General features: G+C 54.2%; 9 protein-coding genes across 9 annotated transcripts; 5 read left to right on the forward strand and 4 right to left on the reverse strand.

Moving 5' to 3' along the window:
* Positions 1 to 20: 20 nt before the first annotated feature.
* On the forward strand, positions 21 to 1,054 carry AB675_8930 (Cyclin-dependent kinases regulatory subunit; the record flags this gene model as incomplete). Its single annotated transcript, XM_018149420.1, has 4 exons — positions 21 to 77; positions 636 to 718; positions 769 to 972; positions 1,021 to 1,054. The coding sequence occupies 4 exons, from the start codon at positions 21 to 23 to the stop codon at positions 1,052 to 1,054; spliced, it is 378 nt and encodes a 125-aa protein (XP_017996152.1).
* A 248-nt stretch (positions 1,055 to 1,302) lies between these two features.
* AB675_8931 (uncharacterized protein) lies at positions 1,303 to 1,935 on the reverse strand (the record flags this gene model as incomplete). The annotated part of the gene is made up of 1 exon (XM_018149421.1): positions 1,303 to 1,935. One exon carries the CDS (start codon positions 1,933 to 1,935, stop codon positions 1,303 to 1,305), a length of 633 nt encoding a protein of 210 aa, XP_017996104.1.
* A 1,011-nt stretch (positions 1,936 to 2,946) lies between these two features.
* AB675_8932 (Zinc-type alcohol dehydrogenase-like protein) lies at positions 2,947 to 4,140 on the forward strand (the record flags this gene model as incomplete). The annotated part of the gene is made up of 2 exons (XM_018149422.1): positions 2,947 to 3,523; positions 3,653 to 4,140. 2 exons carry the CDS (start codon positions 2,947 to 2,949, stop codon positions 4,138 to 4,140), a joined length of 1,065 nt encoding a protein of 354 aa, XP_017996090.1.
* Positions 4,141 to 4,858: 718 nt separating this feature from the next.
* AB675_8933 (uncharacterized protein) lies at positions 4,859 to 5,893 on the reverse strand (the record flags this gene model as incomplete). Its single annotated transcript, XM_018149423.1, has 1 exon — positions 4,859 to 5,893. One exon carries the CDS (start codon positions 5,891 to 5,893, stop codon positions 4,859 to 4,861), a length of 1,035 nt encoding a protein of 344 aa, XP_017996171.1.
* Positions 5,894 to 6,661: 768 nt separating this feature from the next.
* Positions 6,662 to 7,183, forward strand: AB675_8934 (uncharacterized protein; the record flags this gene model as incomplete). The annotated part of the gene is made up of 2 exons (XM_018149424.1): positions 6,662 to 7,012; positions 7,094 to 7,183. 2 exons carry the CDS (start codon positions 6,662 to 6,664, stop codon positions 7,181 to 7,183), a joined length of 441 nt encoding a protein of 146 aa, XP_017996120.1.
* A 166-nt stretch (positions 7,184 to 7,349) lies between these two features.
* On the reverse strand, positions 7,350 to 8,363 carry AB675_8935 (26S proteasome regulatory subunit RPN10; the record flags this gene model as incomplete). The annotated part of the gene is made up of 3 exons (XM_018149425.1): positions 7,350 to 8,165; positions 8,218 to 8,248; positions 8,299 to 8,363. 3 exons carry the CDS (start codon positions 8,361 to 8,363, stop codon positions 7,350 to 7,352), a joined length of 912 nt encoding a protein of 303 aa, XP_017996154.1.
* Positions 8,364 to 8,755: 392 nt separating this feature from the next.
* AB675_8936 (Transport protein particle subunit trs23) lies at positions 8,756 to 9,354 on the forward strand (the record flags this gene model as incomplete). Its single annotated transcript, XM_018149426.1, has 2 exons — positions 8,756 to 8,784; positions 8,817 to 9,354. 2 exons carry the CDS (start codon positions 8,756 to 8,758, stop codon positions 9,352 to 9,354), a joined length of 567 nt encoding a protein of 188 aa, XP_017996167.1.
* Positions 9,355 to 10,108: 754 nt separating this feature from the next.
* On the forward strand, positions 10,109 to 11,930 carry AB675_8937 (uncharacterized protein; the record flags this gene model as incomplete). The annotated part of the gene is made up of 3 exons (XM_018149427.1): positions 10,109 to 10,265; positions 10,326 to 10,909; positions 11,670 to 11,930. The coding sequence occupies 3 exons, from the start codon at positions 10,109 to 10,111 to the stop codon at positions 11,928 to 11,930; spliced, it is 1,002 nt and encodes a 333-aa protein (XP_017996093.1).
* Positions 11,931 to 12,425: 495 nt separating this feature from the next.
* AB675_8938 (uncharacterized protein) lies at positions 12,426 to 15,575 on the reverse strand (the record flags this gene model as incomplete). Its single annotated transcript, XM_018149428.1, has 5 exons — positions 12,426 to 12,714; positions 12,849 to 13,289; positions 14,474 to 14,727; positions 14,836 to 15,187; positions 15,289 to 15,575. 5 exons carry the CDS (start codon positions 15,573 to 15,575, stop codon positions 12,426 to 12,428), a joined length of 1,623 nt encoding a protein of 540 aa, XP_017996070.1.
* Between the last annotated feature and the right edge of the window lie 1,382 nt (positions 15,576 to 16,957).

Here is a 16,957-nt window from a genome sequence, read left to right on the forward strand (position 1 = left end):
GACCCCATAAACTTGTGCAGATGCACCCACCACTCTTCCTTCTCGGTCGCGAGTACTACTTTGGCCCTTTGTATTTGGTATCGTGTTTGTCAGGCGCAATGATCACGCAAATACACGGAACTGGCTATCCGAATCTCGAGGGACTGCTGTGATGGCTTGGACTTTGCGACGCGATTTGGACTGAAGAGGACCTTCTCTATACGCGGTCTGGGAGACTCTCCCAACCTACGGTTCTGCTGGCAGTTCTGCGGTGACCCAAAGAGGCAGGTCCGCCGAGTGCCCACTTTGAGACGGCTTGTCAACACGGCCTTTGAAACATGCAATTCACTTCGTGCCGAGTCACTGTCTCCCTGCCCATTGAACCGCTCACTTTTCGAGATCACAACTACTGCCGTCACATTAGACGCGGTGAAGAGCCCCAGACATTCTGTGACCGCACCATTGCTGCGCTCTTACCGAGCATATCCCCCCAACTCGATCACGAGACCTCCCGTTACCCGCATCGATCGCCTTCGCCGCAGCCTTCCGTCGAACGCGACTTTTGCTCAGTAATATAAGACTATTGTCTCCACGACTGTCATCATTACGGAGACAACGACCACAACCGACACCATGACAGATATTGACTCATCAAGCGCAACAAGAAGCCAAGGCCACTCCAGGACAGTGAGCGAGTGCGGCTCGAAGAGTTCGTCGACTCGATCGGCTACTCCGCAAGGTGAGCAGAGGTCCTAGCGCAAGTATCGCCGCTGGTCTGACCGACAGTAGATACAACGACACCGAGAATGAGTACCGACATGTCCAACTTCCAAAGGCTATGCTGAAAGCAATTCCTCGCGACTACTTTGACCCCTCCAAAGGCACCCTGAAATTGCTCTGGGAAGAGGAATGGAGAGCTCTGGGCATCACACAGAGTTTGGGCTGGGAACATTACGAAGTCCATGAGCCGGAGCCACATATCCTGCTCTTCAAGTAATTCTTTCACGCTACGACGAATTCAAACACTGACACCATTCCCAGACGTCCGCTCGGCTATCAGCCACCGCAGCAATAGGATCCGCTCACCCGCACGACGAAATCTTTTTGAAGAAAGCATTAGCTCCGGCGTTCACGAGGCCACCAATGGACGACATTATTGAGAATGAAATGGATCATCCGAAGGAATGAATCAACGAGCACAGCGCGTCTTTTGGCTTTATCAATATTCAGAGACTCTTGAGTCTTGGGAGTGGCGCGAATACTCTTCTTACGCAGTCATAGCCGCGCAGAAGGCATTCTTCCTCCCCCCACGGTTTCCTCAAGTCATGTGGCATTCTTCGACAGCCAGTCCTCCCAGTCCTTCCCGGAGAAACTCGAACTGATACTCCGCTCCTCCACGCCATTGAACAAGACAGTCGGTGTGACATGCACGCCCGTCAGTCTGTTCGCCTTGACCATGAGCTTCACATCATCCGTCACGCCATTCCCAATATTCAACCCACCATCTTTCCCCGGCTTATCACTGACAAGCAGCAAATCAAGAATCTTCTTCTCCTCTATTCCCTCAACACTCCCCGCCAGCTTCGCCAACCTTTTATACGTCTCATTTCTCGACTCATTCACAACATTCACATCAAAGTACTCCTTCTGCTTGTCAAACAACTTCTCCGAGAAATACCAGAACTGACTCGGCGCGACCTTTAGCACCGCAGCCGCTGCCTCGTGCACTAGTGTTGACGAAGGGTGCCATGGCTGGATCTGTTGCCGGAAGATGACTCGCACGCCGGGCTTCGTGTATTTCTTCTCGATCAGTGGTCGGACTTCGGTGAAGAATGTCTTGAAGATCTTTGCGCTGAAGGGGCAGACGTAGTCGAGGTAAAGTTCTAGGGTGTGTTTGGATTCTGAGCGGGAGGAGGAGGCGAGGAGCTGGCCGGCGAATTTCGGTGGGAGTGCCATTGTCGTAGGTCGATTTCGTATGCCAGTGAGATCTTGACCAGACAAGATGGCGCGGGCATGTAGTATATCATCAATGTCGACCAGATTGCGCAATTCGACGAAAGTTATTCAGCATGCTGCATCATTTACAACCCGACCACAAGCTACGTCAGCACGCGTTGAATTCCAGTGCAGATCACGGGCGCGGGGTCAAAGGAGCCGCCCCTGGAGCGACCTCAGTCTCACCCATAACGACTATCATACACCTCGAGAGGACCTACTGCAGGTACAACCAATCGTAGATGGCAGCCAATTGTACAAGTCATCGATCTGTGCTGCCAGAACTGCTTGTTCGACTGGACCAATTGCATTAATATCGAGCAATGCACCTCGTTGGCTGCCTCAACTTGCATCCACGATCTACCTCATGCTTAAGGACCTATATGTCCACGGCCACTATCTGCCACACGGATCATCACCATACATTGCTCTCACTCTTTGAAGACCGACAGCTACTACAGGCTTCATTCTCGACACTCACTGCACCATTGTCCCTGTCATTGATCAGCTCAGCGTGAATAACCCTGACTGAACCTCGTGTCTCTGGTTTACTGCGTCCAGAAGTCCTCGATGGGTCGATACTTGGCTGATTGTAGCTCAAGCCCGAGAACTACGGTGGTTGCTGTACACTGACTCGCTTTACTCGCCTACAGGCCGATTCTCGGTGAACAGATTGGTATACAGGTACTGTATTCGGGAGAGATGATGCCACCCGACTCGGACATTACCGATCGGATCAATCTCCATTGATCGCCCACCACAAGCATATCTTGAGCATTTGATATCGGAATCCTGGTTCCTTCGTGCCATGCTTCCATGACGGTTGGGATCTCGAGGTCAGAGTATTAACATAAAGCCACTTACAGACAGGCCCACCACTGGACCGACCCGACCACAGCTCTAACCTCAACACCACCAACCATAGACAAGAGCCACGATGTCTGAAACCAATGACAGCACCACAACTCGCCAATGGCAGACCAGCTACGACGGCATCGACAACCTCAAGTCACCACATTCACCGTTGCAACCCCGTCACCAACCCAAATCCTTGTCAAAATCCTCGCCGTCGCACTGAACTACAAAGATGGCGAGATCATCCAAGCCCCCATGAAGCATCACAAAACCGCTACCTTCCCCTCTAACCTCGTCATCGGCTCTGACGCCGTCGGACAGGTCATTTCTGTCGGCTCTTCTGTGACACAATTCAAGCCCAACGACCGTGTGTTGTCATTATGTTTCCCTTTGCACCAGACCGGACCCGCGAAAGCAGCGTATCTGGCCGACAGTCCCGGGATGACGGACCAGGGCGTGCTGACGGAGTATAAGCTGTTTGAGGACTGGGCGGTGGTCGGAGTCCCAGACTACTTGACCGACGAGGAAGCCGCGACGTTCCCGATTGCGGGCACTACGGCGTGGATGTCGTTGAACTACTTCAACCCGATTGGCGTGCCCAACATAGGTCTCCAGGGAAAGACATTGCTCGTGCAAGGCACTGGTGGCGTCAGCATCATGGGGTTGCAATTGGGCAAGGCGAGCGGTATGAAAGGTCAGTCCAGTCCTCACCAACTTCCTCCAAGAACAGCTTTCATAGCATAGCCCAACTCCTGCACTGTCGCTAGTTGCAAGCACCTCCACCCAACCCACAGCCTGCACTAACACACAATCCCATGAACAGTGATAGTAACGTCCTCCTCCGACTCAAAACTCGAGCGCGCCACCGCCCTCGGCGCAGACTACACCATCAACTACCGCACCCACCCAGACTGGGACCAGAAAGTCCTCGAGCTCACGGATGGAAAGGGTGCCGACCTGATCTTCGAAAATGGCGGCGCCTACACCACGTCTCAATCAATGGATTGTATCGCCTTCGGCGGCACAATCGCAAGTATTGGGTACCTCTCCGGCAAGACCGATCCACCAGATGCGAACAGGACGAATATCAATGTGCGGGCATTGGCGAGGAATTTTGTGTTGGTGGGGATTCTGAATGGGCCGAAGGATCGGTTGCAGGAATTGCTTAGGTTTGTGGAACAGCATCAGGTGCGGCCGGTGGTAGATAAGGTGTTTTCGTTTGAGGAAGGGCAGGAGGCGGTGAGGTATCTGTGGGAGGGCGGGAGTAGTTTTGGGAAAGTCGTTGTTCGGGTCGCTTCGGCGTCTTCATGATGGAGGAGAGGGGTGGATGAGGACGCGGGAATGCATGGTCTGGGGGATGGACAGGCATCGTCGGCAAAATCTAGACATCTGAGTGCAGGATCCATTTCCAGGTACACGGCCTGTGTCGACTGCCATATTCTCTTGATGCATGCCTGTCTGTCCTTACCTGACTTGACTGTTTCCTGCCCAAAGTTCTCTCGTAGTCATGACGACCGTGCTAGAGAATTTGTTCGCGTGATACAGCGCACATAACATGGAGTGTTCAATGCAGCACCCATCGCTACAGATATATATTCCCTACTTCAAAGTCGAAGTCTGCGCGTCGACGAGGGTCTTGGCCGCTTTACTCGCGCCAGAGAATCGATCATGATATTCTAGTTGCTACTCAGGGCCATAAACGTGTGGGGACGTGAAGTACCTAGGTACTTTGTACTTCCAGCAATGTACAGTGAACAGCAGTGACTCTGTCAACCGGCGTCAGCAGAGTTGGTCAACCGGTCTCCTCGATGGCTTGAAAGGCGAGTCAACCGGTCTGCTGAATGGCACTCAAGGTGTGTCATCCGGTCTGATCTGCTTCGAATTTTGGTTCTGCTGTGGCTCAAATGTAGTGCTACACAGTACACACGTTCATTCCCGCGATAGTCCACCGTTTTCACTGGACATACACATACATAACCCCCCGCTCGCACCAGATACTTCTATCTGACAATTGCAGCTGTCAGTACCATCATTGCTGCTGCTGCTGCTGCTGCGCCCCCTCCCTCGCCGCCGCAGCCTGCCGCTGCACCGTCTCCACCAGCGCCTGCACCCTCCCCAACACCAGCTTCGAATCGCTCGGACCATACGTCTCGTTGTTCCGCAACTGCCGCGCAATCCCCGCATACAGCGGCCGCTGGCCCGTCGGAAGTTGCGGGTAAAGGCCTCTGACGCTCGTATCGATCACAGTCCATGGCGTCTCCCCCGAGTCCTCCTCCTTGCGCGTCCGCTGCTGTTCCGCGACACTCACGAACCCGGAGGATGTCCAGGGGTCGAGTTTGGAGAGGCCTGGGCGGGGGTTGGAGAGTGAGGCTTGGAAGCTCTTTTCTTTGGCGCGCTTCTCGGCTAGGTAGATCTCTGCCCATCGGAGGACTTTGTCCTTGTGTTCGCCGCCATCGTCTTCGAGCTTGATCAGCCCGCCGTCTACGAGTCGCTCCGCGATCTGTCGCGGCGTCCAGTAGCCGTGCGGGAGGTCGCGCGCTAGGAAATTTAATTTCTGGATCACACCCTCGGTCAGACCTGCAGGGCTGAGCGGTGTGTCAGGCCAGTCCTTGCGGAGCTCCTCGACGCTTTGCTCAGCGGGAACGTAAGGGATGGGCTCGGTGGGGAGGCCGTTGTTCAGGTCGGCGTTGTAGCGGTCGGCTTCGTATTGCTCGAAGGCTAGTTGGGAGGATTCTCGTTCTGCGGCTCGGGAAGCGCTGGCGGCATTGCGCTGTTCAGAGCGGATCGCGTCGGCAATGGCGTCTTCTTCGGGATTGTCTGAGGATGAGGTGCTGGGGCCGCCGCCAGAGCCTGATGCGCCGGCAAAGCGGTTGCCAGCTCCGAAGCCGCCGCGGCCTGCACCGTCGCCACTGAGGGCGCAGTGTGGCTCCTCCTCCGCGAGAAACTTGGCCGCCTCGAGAAGTAGGACTTCGAGGTGTTCCGCTTCGCTGGAGGACTCGTCCAGTCGTTTGAGGAAAGCGGGTTCCTGACGGCGAGTCTCGTGGAGTTGAGCTTGTGGATCCATCGTTGTTGCCAAATGCCACTCTTCGCACGGTAGGGTTCTCTGTCCTGTCCGTCCTCCGCACAAGTACCTTTGGTGGTTGTTTGTTCCCAGTCGGCGAGGTTGAAGTAGCGGCGGGCTTCTTGGGTGGTGAGCTCGAATCGGCTCCGTCTATTGGCTTAGAGAGGTCAAAAATTCCTGTAGATGGCCATTAGTCGTTAGAGCAGTGCAAAAGGTGCATAGGATCTCACCAGCACGACTGCATGCTGAGGCCGAGAGTGCCCGTGCAGGACCGCTGATGCGGCCGCCTCGAGGGGCTGTCGATCTCCGCAGGGCCTGGCGCGTGCAGCGCACGCATAGCTGGTCCATGCCGTTGTCGATATGGGCGAAGCGTCAGTCGCAAGTGCTGCATCGATTCGAGAAAGTTGAGCTTGAAATCGTGCATGTCTAGGGCGACCTTTTGGGACCAGTCGCGTCGTTAGGTCGATCGACGCGGTTTGCCTTCAGAAGGCAACCTGTATACACGCCTTCCCTTACATACATTCAGTCTACTTGACGTTCGTCCCACGGAACAAAAAAGCCTCGCACTCACACTTGTCTATCAACGTTGGTTAGAGTCCGCCCCGAAGTACCCGGACTCGCGGCCTGATCATAGCCATACCCACACCACTTTGTCCGCATTCGTACACGCCTGACGCCGCTCACCAAAGCTTGATTCGCCGTGCGGCGCACAGCACACTCCGCTCGAACTCCAGTAGACGTCTGCGGCGCAGCCGCTCACTGAAGCTCACGATGCTCCGCCGCAAACCAACAGCCCTAACAATAACGCACGAAGACATCACCCAATTCGAAGAGTCCCTCACCCGACGCCTCGCCTACGCCCACTACCTCAGAACGGGCGAGGATCCAAATGGCTTCTTTCGTCAGGCGCAGCCAGGCGATGCGGACTTCGAAGCACAGCAGGAACGCCTTGCCCAACGACAGCAGGAGCAATCGAACGGGGGGAAGGTTGATCCGGATGATGAGTTGAAGCCGTTGCCGGGGTATAAGGCGCGGATTGTGAGGGGGAGGGAGGAGAGGATCATTGGAAGTGCTGCGGTTGGTGCGACGAGAGGGCCTGCGGGTGGGGTGGACGGTGGAGGGGTGAGTGGGCGGTGACCTTGGACGGCAGGGGAGTGAGGGGGTTGGCATTTGACGATATCATGAGGACTGATGGGTTCTGAGTTGGCTTGCGACACTCTGCGAACCTGCGTTGGCTACTTCGGCGACGATATATGGGAGTTGTACGAATTTGGGAAAAAGGACAAGCTCTAAGATCAGCTCTGAGCAGGATGCTGACTATCATTATGAGGTGTTTGATATCTTGTCAACTTGTGATCAGGATCTGCTGAGGGAGGTTCATTCGGAGCAGATGGAGTTTGATGATGAATAATGCATAGCATAAGTCTTGTCCCTGCCACCAGCCAGGAGGACGCCATCGCTATGCACAATACTCAAGACAGTCTAATATTCTGCCAGACTCACGGGCCGTCCTTCTTGTCATCCTCCACTCTCGCTGCTTTGAGCCACCATCATCTGCACTACTCTGACCATTCTGCTGACTTTGATTTTGGCCGCCCTCCTCTGTGATGGTCTCCATCCGGTCTGCAGCAATCTGAGCCTCCCGTTCTCGTTCCCTAGCAAGTCGGTTCTGCTCTTCCTCCATACTCATCCTCAGCGCCATGGCGAGTTCTGGATCAGCTGAAGGATCGACACCAAACTCGAAACCACCACCGCCGCCACTGCCGCCACCGGTCTCTAGACCGTCCATTCCGTTACCGGCTTGACCATCATCTCCGCCCATGCTGACGATTGGCGTTGAGATGAGACTGTCGCTCAACAGACCTGGTCCTGGTGGTATTACTGCCAGATAATTGCCCTCCCCGGAAGAACCTCCGACAGCCTCAACGAACTTCTCGAGAATTGTCTTCGTGTCTGACTCTGTCGCATCACCAAACGCCACAAAATCCACACTGACGTTGTTCTTCTTGCACTTTTTGGCCAGCTTGACCAGCTCTTTCTCCGTGTCATTCTTGTCGCCAAATTTCTGATCCAGCTCACTGCACATCAGCACCACGATCCGTTGCCGCTGTGACTTGTTGGCTCTGTGTTTCAGGGCGAGCATGGCTACGCTGATGGCGGTTCCGAGATGTGCTTGACCCTTGATCTTCGTCTCGTGTAGGCCGGCGAGTACGGCGCCAAAGTTTGTCGTCGGTGTATTGAGGACTGTAGGGCCGTGCCAGCCATGGACATCAGCCTACTGCAGATTCAGGGTTGGCATTGGTTTTGGCGTTGAAGATGAGTGAGACTGCTTCGGTCTGTGCTTGGAATCGTGTGGGTCTACAGAAGGATTAGTACACTGTTGCTGAAGTAGGGAAGACGTTGCTAACAGGTAGTCGCCATTTCTGCTCGCCTCGCTGTTGTCAACAACGATCATCGTAGCTTCGAGGACCATGGCGGCGGTGGTTGCGCCTCTCGGGGCGAGTGTGTTTCTGTAGTTTGGAGTTGGCTGTTTTCAAGAGGCGTGTAGTGACCGAAGGAAGGCAAGGAAATGGCAGCGGATGTGGAAGGTGGGATGTATGAAGTTGTGATGAGGAGGTTGGACGATCGCAGGCAAACGATGCGGACGAGGCAGCGGCGGATTGGAGAAGCTTGGCTGCTGTCAACCGGCGATGATCGACTACACATCACGCCAACGGTGTCTCTCCTTCGCTGAGCGAACAATCCTCAGCCTACCTAGGTAGACAGCGGGTACCCGATGCGCAATGTTGTCTGGTCACTACACACATACGATGATACCTTGAGCACATCTTCCGAGCCCTGTTGGGCGCAATCTGCACCTCCAACATGTTCGCGCTCCTCCCCACTTCCTCTTTGTCTCCGGCAGCCGCTAACCACCTAACCACAGGCCCGTCTTCGCCCTCCTCATAATCTCCAAAGCCGGCTCCCTAATCTACCACCGCACCTTCCCCACGACGTCTTCTGCCGCCATTACCTCCCCGACTTCGGAAACTCCCCCTCCCACGACTGGCACCCTAGGCCTCCCGGGCACCTCCACCCTCACAACCAACGACTATTTGGTCCTGGCCGGCACCTTCCACGGCGTGCACGCCATCACTCGCTCGCTCACCCCCAGACTCCCCCTTCACTCAACCGCGAACCCCACCCGCGCCTCCGACTGGACTCACCCAGACCCAAATGTCGCCGCTTCGGGTATTGAGACCATGGAGAGCAGTTTCTTCCGCCTGACGGTGTTTCAGACGCTCACGGGGACCAAGTTCTTACTGTTCACGGATCCGAGCATGCCGAATACGGATGTGATCATGAAGGGCGTGTATGAGCGGTATGCGGACTTCGTGTGCAAGAATCCCTTCTGGCAGATGGAGATGCCAATTAGGATCGAGATTTGGGAGAGGAAGGTTGGGGAGTGGCTGACTAGGCGGTGAGGGATACTACGCTACGGGGTCTGGCTTGCACGAAGACAACATCATGCCATCGGCTACGCGCCATAAAGGACGGGTTTTCAAAGCTCCGTAACACTTTTCGCTACCTGCTCTACAGGTAAGGCGACGCACGCGCAGAACCAAATAAGATCTTCCAGAGAGCAGCAGTGCCTGCTGTACTACAGCGGACACCTCAAGGTCGGCTTCTCCGGTCGCCCACTGCATTCAAACGCCATGCGTGTTTCAGGAAAAATGGCATAGCTCTTCGTGCGATGTGAATGTGCTGACACGACCGGCGTCGAACGTGGATGCAAATGTAAGGAATCACATCCTTTCAGTCCATAACCCGAGATCTGGCTACCTAGATCATCACCAGTCGGCCCAAGACAGAGGACGTGGCACCATCTCGGGATCAACAACAACGAGATGGCAGCATCAATCCCCATCAGCCATAAATTTCACCCACCATGATCTGTTCACGTGCTCCGCCTACACAGAGTATAGTGATAGAGAATCCTCGATCAGGCTTCACTCGGTGAAAGAATGATGTGGAAACAGCATGACTCAAGTCCTTTGAAAGACGCCAGCTTCAGGTGTCTGTGTATTTTGCCCGTCGATCAGCAACGTCGAAATTTTATCTACCACTCACCACTGTCCAAAAGTTGCACAAACGTACACACTGGAGTGCTAGCCAAAGACTTCCACCTCAACCACATACCAGGCCCTCATCTTATCAACAAATTTCAAATCATCCACAATGCCTCAACATGTCACATACGCTGAAGTGACCAAAGTACCACGATACGTCACATACACTAACATGCTCAAGTCCAGCTTCAAAAGACTGAGGTTGGCTTCGAGAAATATCCTAGCCTCGGTGAAAGCTGTCATCTGCAAGAACTCGCTCCAAGTAGGTGAACAACATGCGTCGTGCTTGGAAGGCGCTATGGGAGAATGAGCTGACCCAAGCGCAGGACCAACCATTAGGCCCACTGGCGAAGCTCCCGGTCGAAATAATGTTCAGATTCTTCGCCATCTACTTCCCCCGAAGATCAACGTCCAAATCTACAATTGCGATTGCATCGGATGGCTTTGGTGGGCTGTGGATGGCTATGACCGGCACGAGCGAGAATTCGTCACAAACTTGCTACTCATATGCAAAGATTTGAGTGCTTGTCTCGGACCGATGATGTTCTCACGTATCGAGGTCACCGTCTTGCGTAGATTATGGGGCCACGACACCATCGATGAGGCTCGCACGCGGCGCCGGCGAACCTACGACAGGGCAGTCAGCAGTCTGCACCGAAGCTTGGTCGAGAAGTACGACCGTCGGGTGTGGGTCGATGGCCCCGATCGGGATCGCGAGCTTGGCTTGTTCCGTGCCCGTGGTGGGAGAACTGCAGCGAGGAAGGACGATGTCATTGGAGGAGGGCAAGGAAGTGATGATAGTGGTAAGATCAGCGACGAGCCCGGACTTGAGCCTGGCCTGGCCTGGCCGCAGCCCTTGTCCATAGTCATACCTACGTTCAATCAAATTTGGACGCCGTCGTATCTGCCGGTAATCCCCAGCGCTCAAACAATACACAAATACCAACTAGCTCATGCTCCACATTCAACACACGGAACGTCGACTGTGTAGCCAGCAGCGGCAACACGTCCATCAACAGCCAGCCAACCAGCAAGCAGCGACGACACGTCGAGGAACCACCAACCAGGCAGCCGCAGTGATACATCAAGGAACGGGCGATCAGACCTGCCGGTGTAACAACCGAAGCAGCAACTAGACGCATTCATATGACTAAGTAAGTCATAAAGTCTGGTAGTCCGGGAGGTGTACACCATATCATCCATAGATCGCTGTAGTCAACAGTCCTCCTCGCTCAGGAAAGCAGTAATGTCATTATTGTCACCGCGCTCGCTGCTTGTGTTGAAAACGAAACGACTGCTTCGGCTTCGTGCTCGTTGCGACGGAGGGTGCATGCTGGGGAGGCTTCTCTGAGTCTTATGGGCCGAGCAGAAGTTGTGCCGTTGAGGCCTATGACGATGCGCCTGGAGATGGTGGTAGAAGGACGACACTCAACGGGTGACTCGACGCTGAAGTTTGGAACGGTGAAGTCGACGTCTCGCTTTGCTTCGGAGCGCTTTTACGTGGAAATGGTATAAGTTCTTGCATTGCCATCAGCAATCTCTTCTTCTTTTGCCCTTGACATCGCGAGTTGCTTGGCTTGCTTGTCGATGCGCGTGGTTTCGCTGTTGGGTTGCGCGTCACTGCTGCGCGTATGCTTGCCTCGTGTGCAGCGTATGCTAAGGATTCGCAGGCCAATGTCGAAGCGCTTGTGCGGCCGGACACTGCCAACATTTATGCTCCTGCCGCGCCTCCTCAGACGAGGAGGACGGGGAGCAAGGCGAAGAGGCTGAGCAAGAGCGATCCCGTAGACACCACAGGCTTGGTCATCACGTCGAGCTGGAGATCGCGAGCGGATGTAGCTTTGTATACTCTCTCGGCAGCGACAAACGTCTGGCGCCGATGGGCCACTAACGGCGAAGTAGCGATACTAGCGAGAATAGCAGCGAAGTAGTGGCAACGATGAGCACTTGACAGCGCCGGGCAAGCACTTGACAACGATACAGACCACAAGTGACAAAGTGACACGACAGCGAGATATACGATCACAGCAGTGGAAACGGGAACGACAACATTATGAGACAGACAGCGTGATTTTTTCTGCCTGAATTTTTGATGGACTTCCACCTCAGATTTGCCATCCAACCTCTCGATGCAATACCACCAGCATCCAACGATGACATCCACCACAGACTTGTCATCCACCTCTTGTATCCAGCGATGACTTCCACCTCTGACTTGCCATCCATGGAACCCCTTGTGATGCAATACCACCAGCATCCAACGATGGCTTCCACCGCAGACTCGCCATCCACCTCCTTGCTTGCTTCCGAGGCGATTCCACCAGCCTCCCAACGATGACTTCCACCACAGACTTGCCATCCACCTCCCAATGCAATACCACACGTTCACCTTCCCTTGATTGTCCTCCCTGAGTTTCCTTGATTGCTCAAATGGCTTGTATGCCTTGACGGCTTTGCTCTGTGGCTTGCTGTAGCCGCTGAGGCAGGACGTTGTAGTCAAGAACCTCGTTGGCGTCGCTTGGTCTGTTGCCTTGCTCATTTTGGCTTGCTGTAGCCTTTAGGAGGGAGAAGAAATTGTAGCCTAGCACCTCCGTCGGCGTCGCTTGATTTGTTGTCTTGCTGTAGTCGTTGAGGGAGAAGAAATGCAGCCTAGCACCTCGTTGACGTCGCTTGGTCTGTTGCCTTGCTGTAGCCTTTAGAGGGAGAAGGAAGTAGCTTAGCACCTCGTCAGCGTCGCTTGCTCGGTGGCTTGCTCGTATTGGCGGCGTCGGTCGAAAAAATACCTCGATCCGTACGCGGGTTGTGCCCAGACACACTGCTATGTAGATAGCAAAGATGAGTGCTATCACAGTGCCGGTCGCTTGCTCAAAGGGCTTGGTGTCTTCGTCGAAGGGTGTCGACAGAAGTCCTTGCTCTTGCCGGTGAGGGCGGACGATGTGTCCAGAATCCTCGGTGGCGTGGCTTGCACAGTGGCTTGCTGTAGCCGTAGAGGCAGTACGCTGTGGTAAAGAACCTCGTCGGCGTCGCTTGCTCGGTGGCTTGCTGTGTCCGCAGAGGCAGTACGCTGTGGTAAAGAACCTCGTTGGCGTCGCTTGATCTGTTGTCTTGCTCTTGTTGGCTTGCTGTAGTCGTTGAGGGAGAAGAAATGCAGCCTAGCACCTCGTTGACGTCGCTTGGTCTGTTGCCTTGCTGTAGCCTTTAGAGGGAGAAGGAAGCAGCCTAGCACCTCGTCGGCGTCGCTTGCTCGGTGGCTGGAATGACCGCTAAAGATCGGTTTATCCTTAACTGCACTGGATGATGGTCAGCGAGGTGATCGACGACGAGGTGAGAGCAGCGAGGTCGTGAAATGGAGTCAACGGGGATAGATGGGCAGGGAGATGACGATGCTGTCGACGAAGCAGGGTGAATGTGTCTCGTTGTCGAGATATTGGGCATGGGAGGTGTTGCGGAACAGATAGAAGTCCGACTTAGGGAATCCGACATCTAAATTCGACCAAAGCCATTTTTGGATGCTGAGTTTCCCAATTCGGTTTCTATCTGTTCCGCGAAGGGCGACGACGTCAATTACTCACCGATGGCTAGTTCTGAGATGGTGAAAATGTCGGAACTGGGTCTGGTGTCCGTGCTCTGAGTGCTCGTCGAGTCAAGCGACTACAGAGGTACCGGCGAAGGAGGCAGCTACTGAGAGGCCTATGACTGGCAGAAAGCTCTGTACACTGCAAAGTGATGATGCAGAAGCAAGTAGCTGACAAAGGTTAGAAGCGATGTCTTGGCATTCAATGGATTTGCTTACCTGTTGACCCAGATTGCGGATTGGGGCATGAAATGTATTCAGGGCAGGTAGGAGTGATATGAAGGAAGAAAAGAATTTTTCAGGACTCTGAAGTTCGGGCTCTTAGATATATGCCAGAGAATGGCGGAAAGTCTCAAGGTAGGGGGATTCTGTCCACAGTACTGAGTGTCTACCTTTGAAGCATTTGATATGAGAGGGTTGCATTTCTGGAAGCCAAGATTACAAACGGCGTTCTAACTGGTTCGGAAGATGGCTGCTCCGTGCGAACTCCAAGAGTCGGAAACCTAAAGGCAACGTTCGTGACCTCTCACACGCTCGACCCCTGGCGGTTGAGGTGGCTGGGGGGCTCTATTACTCATAAGGTCCAGATGTCGCCGACTCTGCAGCCATAAGCTCGCCGACGGCTGCAGAGTCGGCGACCAACGGCCGCTTACAACATCGCGGTCATGTGCAGTGCCGCTATCACAGGCAGGATTGAAAGCCATGAGCAGAACGGGAAGGGACGAAGGGCAATGATGAACCGGGAAAAGAGAATGAATGCTTGATTCGTATAATGCGATGTAGATCTATACTTCAAGGTACATACGATAAGGAGCGATCACTGAACAAGTGAGAGTGCTCGAGGTAAACTTGAGCTATGACGGCTTCTGGGCTCCTTCACAAGCGTCCTTGGGCGATCACTCAGTAGGCAGATCAAGCTTGACCTCTTTCTTTTGCTGATACAGGTGAGTCGCCTTCGATTTCGAGACCTTAAAATCCTCCCACTTGAACTCTGGAACCACGGGCTTCTGTTTGGACTCAGTCTCCTCTTCGCGGAATCCTGACTTGCCCATTGCCAGTAAGAAAGTGTCCAGAGTCTCGGAGAGCTTTCCGTAGTTGGTTGAGCACTCAGCTGCCTCAGCAGAGACCTCATCTATCTTAGAGGCGATCTCGTTCTGCCAAACTCGTCTGCGTCGGCGCGGACGGAGGATCAGGCTGTAAGGTCTGCAGCGTCGCCCTTGATTCGGTTGTGTCGTTCATGTCATTTGTCGACCCGGCGTGACTTGTTCCAGCAATCGCGAGTGCTTAAGCAGGACAGCTGCAAGATCAAAGATGAGGTCAACGACGTCAACCTTGCCAGCATCAACGAAACATGCCATGTGACTCAACTTCGACAGGAGAGTAGCTTGGAGCTTGGCCTGCGAGATTGACTCCGCGAGGTCATCACAGAGACTGACATTGGGGAAGGTCTGCTTGGTAAGAATCTCGTAGAAATGCTTGAGCTGGGCCTCGATCTTGTCCAGCACCGTCAGAGTCTGAGTGAGGGTTGCCCTATAGGTCTGACAAGAAGCATGAACGCATGTTGGTTCCGGTGGACCTACTGGCGGTATGTGTTCATTCAGATTCCAATGTGGTCTTTCCGGTGGTGGCGCGTTAGCCAGGGGCGATAACAGCTGTCATGGCCGTCACTTGATTCCTCTTCAGATTCGCATTCAGATTCGCAGAAGGGGAAGAACATCGGCGGCCGAGTTTCTTCTTCTTGCTTTTCTTGCCGGTGATACTGAGGCTGAGCTCGACGCTTTTGTGCTGCGTAGTCTCGAGCGGCTTGCGTACTGACCATGACCTCATACGCGTGATGGAGCTGTTTGAACTTGGCAGTGGCCCATGCCAGGCTATTTGGGTTCTTGTCCGGGTGAAAGATCTTGCAGAGCTTTCTGTATGCTGTTTTGACCTGTCTTTCGGTCGCATCTTCCTCGACACCCAAAACCTCATGAGGTGGTGTTGATTTAGTAAATGTTGCCATGGCGGTGCGTCGGGTGCGGATGCTGAGCGAGCTTTGGCCAGTGTGATCCGATTTGTGGTTTATGTAAGCCGCAGGCCGCATTGATAACAAAGCACAGCCAGTGACAATGCCGTTGTCCTTGTCGACAGCATCGAAAGTCTTCCTTGTCTTCGATGAAGGCCTCCAAACAATGAGTCAACGAGTAGCATAAAGCGGCGCTTTGTTCACGCTTCGCCACAAAGAGGCTTGTGGTCAGGACATGGGTTGAAGCCTGATAGCCGGAAAGAGTCGAGCATGTGTTGCCCGGCCGGCACCGCCGTATACTTGAAAGTGGTCTTCGCATCTGACGCGAACTTCATATCTGACATCACGATGCGCCACCGTACGCCGTCTGGCTCTGAGGCACAATTCACTTCGTCTTGTAGAGCACTATACTTCTGCGCCAGACGGTACGCAACCCGTGAGTCCCAGGCGCTTTTGCGACGGTGGCATGACCCTAGTAAACGTTCTACAACCATGCGGGCTGCGAAAACCCAGTGTTCTCATCATTCCCTCATGTGCCTGCAACGCCATGATAGCGCTGAGCGACTGCGATCATGTCGAGTGGTGACTGCTGGACATCTAGGCTACATGAGCTCGCGGGAGTCAATCTTGCGAGGCTGGCGAAAAGGTGGGCCAGCGAAGGTAGGTTCGACGTAGTGAGCATCCGACCGTGGCAGCGCACCTCTGATGCCCACTGATGGAAAGCGTGTTCCGGCTCGACCTCGTAGGGGCAAGCTCGGGCTCTGGTGCAAGGCTAGGTTGTCAAAAGTCGCAGCTCCTGCATGACCATAGGTACACAGACGCTCTCCATTCCACGTAAAGTCGTCATGATGGCGCGGCCTCAGTCAAGGCAGACCTGACCCAAAAGCAAAAGCTCTTTCGAGTGCGGCATGGCAGCTCGAAGCAACGTCGTTGCGCCTCGTTGCCTATTTTAGAACCACGTTGAAAGGTCTTCTGAAAGCTCTAACTTACTTATACCAGCATGCCAATCGATGAAACGATCACTAGGCTACAGCCGATGGCCGCTGGAGCCTCATGTTGCAGCAAGGTCGTGAGGGCCAGCCATTCTGAGCTCCAAATTGAGTCTATGAACCCGTGGCTCTGTCAGCCAGCTCGCTCGGGCGGGGACGGCCAGCGAAGTTTGACTTTACAGGTCACGTCGTTACCCAAAATAGATGGTACTAAGTCGCTGAACAGCTCATGCATCCTGTGGAGAGTGTGTAAATCGTGGTTGCCTGGAAGTCAATAAGGTAGCCACGTCCGAAGATTCGACATTCGATATTCCAGAGTTCCGAAAACCGTCACAGCGAGCAAGTTCATCACCTCCCGATTCACTTCAACACATGGGCATTGACGACATT

Source organism: Cyphellophora attinorum, assembly GCF_001299255.1.
Source record: "Cyphellophora attinorum strain CBS 131958 chromosome Unknown Contig33, whole genome shotgun sequence".
In the NCBI taxonomy this organism is placed as follows: Eukaryota; Fungi; Ascomycota; class Eurotiomycetes; order Chaetothyriales; family Cyphellophoraceae; genus Cyphellophora; species Cyphellophora attinorum.